Source organism: Lactuca sativa, chromosome 5, assembly GCF_002870075.4.
Source record: "Lactuca sativa cultivar Salinas chromosome 5, Lsat_Salinas_v11, whole genome shotgun sequence".
Classification (NCBI taxonomy): Eukaryota; Viridiplantae; Streptophyta; class Magnoliopsida; order Asterales; family Asteraceae; genus Lactuca; species Lactuca sativa.
The window spans coordinates 217972497-217978821 of record NC_056627.2 but is presented as its reverse complement, the minus strand read 5'-3'; the positions used below and the strand labels follow the sequence as shown (position 1 = coordinate 217978821).

The window sequence follows — 6325 nt, the reverse complement described above, 5'->3', positions numbered from 1 at the left end:
AATGTGTCCAGGTTCCGTACATGAATACTTCGCAATGTTTCTTCCTTTATCTTCAATCACCATGTTATGCATAATGATACATGCATACATAATATCTCGTAGTGTGTCCAACTCATATGGCCGTGTTGCATGTTTAACTATGTGTCATTTTGCTTTCAGAACTCCAAAAGCATGTTCCACGTCCTTACGTGCTCCTTCTTGTCTTCTCTTGAAAAATCTATCTGTTGGTTCTATCGGGTGTCAAAACGCATTCACAAACGTTGAATATGTTGGATATATTACATATGTGAGGTAATACCCGAACTTATACTCATGGTCATTTACTGTGAAAGGAGCATCCGGTGCCTTTCCTGTCAAAAGGTCATGAAATATTAGTGAATGATCAAGAACGTTTACATCATTGTTCGAACCTGCAACTCCAAAAAAAGCATGTCAAATCCATAAGTCTTGTGATGCAATAGCCTCTAATACTAACGAAGGTGATCCAAGATGACCACTTGTGTATTGACATTTCCACGTCACAAGACAAATTCTCCATATCCACTTTGTGCAATCAATGCTTCCAAGCATTCCCGAAAAACCATGTCGTTCTTCATGCGCCGCATATAGTTGTTGTATTTCATTCAATGAAGGTGTGCGCAAGTATTTGTCACCGAAGGTTTCGATAACACCTCTCGCCAATCTATACAAACTTTCTCGTGCAATTCGATCTGACATTCTCATATAGTCATCAATAGAATCAGGTGATTCCCCCAAAGCCATAAGCTTGATTGCAACAACACATTTTTGCAACCCTGTAAAACTTCGTTTACCTCTCGCATCGTACCACAGTTGGAAATATTCATACCTAAACATATAATAAAATTTTCAAACAACTTTTTAATAATCTAAAAAACATATAATAAATTTTCAAACAACTTTTTAATAATCTAAAAAACATATAATAAAATTTTCAAACAACTTTTTAATAATCTAAAAAACATATAATAAAATTTTCAAACTACTTTTTAATAATCTAAAAAACATATAATAAAATTTTCAAACTACTTTTCAATAATCTAAAAAAACATATAATAAAATTTTCAAACAACTTTTTAATAATCTAAAGAACGTATAATAAATTTTTAAAGCAATTATTTAATAATCTAAACAACATATATTAAAATAGAAAATAACTGTAATTACATTACCATGTTTCCATTGCATTGGCTATTCATTGAAATACGCAAACGAAATCTTCTTTTGAAATCGTTTGCTTGGTAGACACAATTATCCGCAAAATAATCGTGTACTAAACGTCTATGCCCCTCTTCACGATCTCTGTTCAACGCCGCACGTCTAGTCAATAGTGGAGTTGGCTATTGCGGTATCATGTCGGTAACATATTGATACATTATACCCACAAACATATCATCCTCGTCGATATCATGATTGTATGGATGAAACGCATAAAAATGTTCCATTTTTTAATAATGTAATAGAAAAAAATGAAATTGAAAGGATCTTATATATATAGAAAGGATTTGTTTGGTTTGGAAAATAAAATGAAGATAAATGTGGTGTATTTATATTAATAGAGATTTTTTTATGTTTGTGACTGTTTGCAAACGGTCGGATTTTTAAACGTTGCACCAATTGGATTAGCTGTTTCCTCCCGTCACCACTATAACGTACGCTAAAATAACACCTAATAACGCCGGGTGGACGCAGTGTTTCGCGTGTTATAACGCCGTTATATGGCATCCACGTCGGATTAACGCGAATAAGCGTTGCCTATACCTACTCGTCTTATTTAAATTATATGTAAAGGTATCCATTTCCTACACATCATTATTTGTTCAATTCTCCTATTACTAAGTTGCACAAAATAAATATAACTGAAACGACCCAAAATTTTTTGTTTAATAATTACTAAAATCATTATATCCATATCATAAAATAAAAACCCATACGTCAATATCTCAAACCATAACAAAGTATCACGAGAAAACTGTATCAAGACTGTATCAAACCATATCTACGAAAAGCTAATCAACTCCCAGGACAAACTGAAGTTGTGGTGTGTGCGATGCCATCATCGCGAGCTCTTTCCTTTAGTTGCGGAATTACCTGAAACCAAAACTGAAACTATAAGCACGAAGCTTAGTGAGCTCCCCCAAACTACCACATACCATGCAATAACATATAAAACACATATTGGGCCTTGCCCACTGCATCGGACTAGAGTCCGGAACTGACCTGGGTCTTGCCCTCTGCATCGGACCGAAGTCCGGAACTGACTGGGACCTTGTCCCCTGCATCGGATCGAAGTCCGGAACTAACTGCATCGGACCGAAGTCTGGAACTGTTTGGGACCTTGTCCTCTGCATCGGATCGAAGTCCGAAACTGACTGAACATAGCATAGCATAAACACACATCAACTAGCATAAACACATATACTGCATACTACATCGGACTGAAGTCCGAAAAACATAACACATAGACATACTTGAATCACCAAGACATCAAGCACCCTGAACTACTGCATCGAACCGAAGTCCAGAACTGACTACTAACTAAACGGGCCGGCATTGTGGCCGTAGACCCGTTCCTACTAGAAGGAAACTCACCTCGTAGTCTGGCTGCTGAATGAACTGCTCTGGAAACTGTCTGCTGCTGCTCCGGTATCTCCCTGGCTACAATTTCCGTAAGTACACTCAATCAAATACTGATAACTATACTGAGGGTAAAATGACTATTTCACCCCTAGTCAAAGTCAACATATTGGTCAAAGTCAACATACAGTTGACCTGACTCGTCGAGTTGGGCCGCCAACTCGCCGAGTCCCTACTCTCATTTCTCATTTATGCTCGCTACTACTTGTCGAGTTTGGCATAGTCTCGACGAGTTCCTCTTCGATGAAGATTGCCTTGGACTCGCCGAGTCAGGGCACTGACTTGTCGAGTCCCTCCATGAATGAGTCTGATCTCCGAATTACTGAGTCCACCCATCACTCACTGGTTCCACTCGGCATAACTCATGAAGGGGAAAAACGGGGACTCGTGACTCGACTCACCGAGTCTGAAGAACGACTCGTCGAGTCGGTTGCATGCAACTACTATATAGTTGATTCTGCTCAAAACCAATGCATACAACTTATAGATCCGGGTTCCTAAGGATTGATTAACACGTAAAGATCATATCTTTACGTGTACATCGACATCCATAAAGGTTTAAAGGCACTTAAAAGAGTAGATCTAGGGCTTTCATGCAAAATGGCTCCATAAAGGTGTTAGATCTAAGTTTTTGGGACTGAAACATGGCTAGATCTGAAGGCTATTCAACCCAATGTGATCTCTCTACTATAATCAAGCTAAGAAATGGATAAGAATGGTCTAAATGGGATTTCTAATGGAGAATCAATCATAGAAACAGAAGGGATCCGATTAATACCTCAATAAACTCTGTAGTGGATGCAAGATCTTGGATCTCCTTCTTCTCCTTTGGATCTAGCCTTCTTCTTCTCTTCAAAACTTCAAGATTCACACAAGAAATGCTCAAAATACTCAAGGAATGGTTAGGGTTTGCTAAATGACACTCTAAGGGTGAAGGAGGCGAGTTTGGGGCTCATAACATGGATTAAATAGGATGCAAAACCCGTGGATTTAGGGTTTCTTCCAGACTGGCGAGTCCGCCAGTCCCGAATATGGACTCGTCGAGTCGCCTACTGACACATGCTCGAAATCCCGTCCCTACTCGACGAGCAGACTCGTCGAGTCCCTCTTGAAAACTCGAAAAGATAAACATTTAAACAACATACCAGAATTGGAGCGTTACAATAACAATCTTTAATTAATAAAACCTTTTAATAATTAATAAACAACTACATATTTATTTTACCACATTTTAAAAATAAAAAACATATAATATTTAATTCTTATTTATTTAAAAGTTGGTAAATAATAATAGTTTCATACACTATAAATTTTATTATGTATCTGTTTTTATGCTTCTTTGTGGGTGGCCCTATTAATTCCAATACGAAAAACAACACAATTAGTTTTTTCATCGTTGCACATTAACCCAACACAATCACACGTGTGCAAAGCCAAATAGAAGCTAAGTGTGTAGATAATGGTAAGCATCTAAGAATAACCATTACCCCTAGAGATATGGGAAAACCTTGTCATCTATAAAGAATAGCCTAAACATTATACTTCAATGCTTCTTAGGCTGAATATATTTTCATGCTGGTATCTGTAGAACTCATTCATTGATTCAAAACTTCACATGCTCCATAAGTGGTTTTATTCATATATGCATGGATAATGTAACTCATATCCAGTTTTGTGTGGCCTGACACTTCTAGTTATTAATTTATTAGGTTGGTGGGAGTGGGCTCGGCATTGGGATCGGCAACCTCGGTGAACACTGGGTCGAGGCCTCGGCATGCCGAGCTCGGCTCAATGACTCAGTGGAGTTTTACCTACGAGAGAGAAACATCCGATTAACATTTTCCCTCTTTTATTTTACCATTTGTTCAAATTACTTTCTTTCAAAAAAAAAATACAATCTTTTCAATATATATATATATATATATATATATATATATATATATATATATATATATATATATATATATATATATATATATATATATATATACAACCACGAAGCCCCGGTGCCTCGAGGTAAAGAAGAAATCTACTTCAAATGGAGACATTCAAACACACTTGCAACTCAGTTGAGCAGTGTATTTCGTAGGGTGATGCATGAAGCTGGAAATCATGAAAATAAAAATGTTTTGCTAGAAAATGCTCTTTGAGGCTTACCATATTGAAACTAATAGATTTTCGACTTGTTAAATTTTGGCAAATTATAAGACAGTCCCCAAAATTTGCTCAAATTTAAACTCGTATTTCAATTTAAGTTTTTATTTCAAGGGTATTATTTTTTTTAAGTGTAAGTGTGTATTAGTTTAATTTCAAATGTGTTTTGTTTAAGTGTAAATGTGTGATTTTATTTGAAGTTAATGGAATTTAAGTTTTTATTAAAATAATTTATTTATATTAATTTCTTTAAATTAAATAAATATTAAAAAAAGTAAAATGACAAACGTGGCAACCAACGTCATGTAAGTGGCAAAATTTTGTTGTAGGGTGTCAAATCTTAAATGATGCATATGTAGACCATGACAAATATAAAATCACTCTTTCCAACTTTATGGATCCAGCCATCACCAAATACCAAATAATAAGATGAATGAACTAATATTAAATTTAATATGTTCCTTAAGTTTCATGTCATATCTAAATATAGTTTTTTAACTCTCATGTTTCATATTAGTATTTGAAATACTTAGAAATATAACAATATGTTCATTTAGAAGTGCGTAAATATTGTTAGGCAAAGGACATAAAGTTTTAGGAAACGTTATTAACGGTTTATTTAGTGATGTAAATTCATGACGTGCAACCTTGAAATTGTCTTTGTCCAAAAGTGGTTATTGTGGTATTCAAAAAATAACTGATAGATTCTAAAAAGTTTTCAACTTGTGTGGAATGTTTAAAATAAAAAAAAACATCATGGTTTTAGTTTCTGTTAAATTTGAAATAACATTTTTTGCCCTTTTAATTTCTATTTTTCTTTTTTGTTTTTATTTTAATACTTTGTTAATTTAAATAATACATAAATAAATAAGGGTCTCTCTCTCGTGTGTCTATATATATATATATATATATATATATATATATATATATATATATATATATATATATATATATATATATATATATATATATATACAAACACAAATCCATTTGTTTCACACACAAACACCCAATCTCTAAATTCATGTTGGGTTCTCTTCCTTCTATTCTTCCTCCCTCTGGTTCACCATCCTAATTTTCACCACCACCATACTCCTCCATCTTCACCGTCCTCACCTTAATCTTTTTCGGCAACGCACCCCCACCGTCAACCTCAGTTGACTCCGAAGATGATGGCGACACCTCCTTCGTCATTGTTTTCATCAAATCCATTTTCAAGTCAATGCATGACCTAATTTCTCCTCCTTAAGATCATACGATGCAAACCAATAGCAATCAACAACTATCACAAAACTCTCTGACGATGATCCTTCGTGGACTTGAGAGGATTAAAAAGCTTAAGATCAAGTTACCGACAAGACATTTGAGGTTACAGAAAGGAGCATGAATCAAGTAGAAGACAAAATTTGGGAAGACTTTAAGGAGTTGCATGATCTTAGTCCATCTTGGAGATGACGTGCAATTCATTTTGACTAAATAAAGTCAATTTTAAATTCGATTTGAATAAAAGATAACA

The 6325-nt window shown here is 34.9% G+C and overlaps 1 protein-coding gene across 1 annotated transcript; it reads right to left on the bottom strand.

Moving 5' to 3' along the window:
* Window positions 1–432: 432 nt before the first annotated feature.
* Window positions 433–6003, bottom strand: LOC111895011 (uncharacterized). Its single transcript, XM_023891099.1, has 3 exons — window positions 5926–6003; window positions 1186–1358; window positions 433–847 (listed from the first exon to the last, which is right to left on the bottom strand). Exons 1-3 carry the CDS (start codon window positions 6001–6003, stop codon window positions 433–435), a joined length of 666 nt encoding a protein of 221 aa, XP_023746867.1.
* Between the last annotated feature and the right edge of the window lie 322 nt (window positions 6004–6325).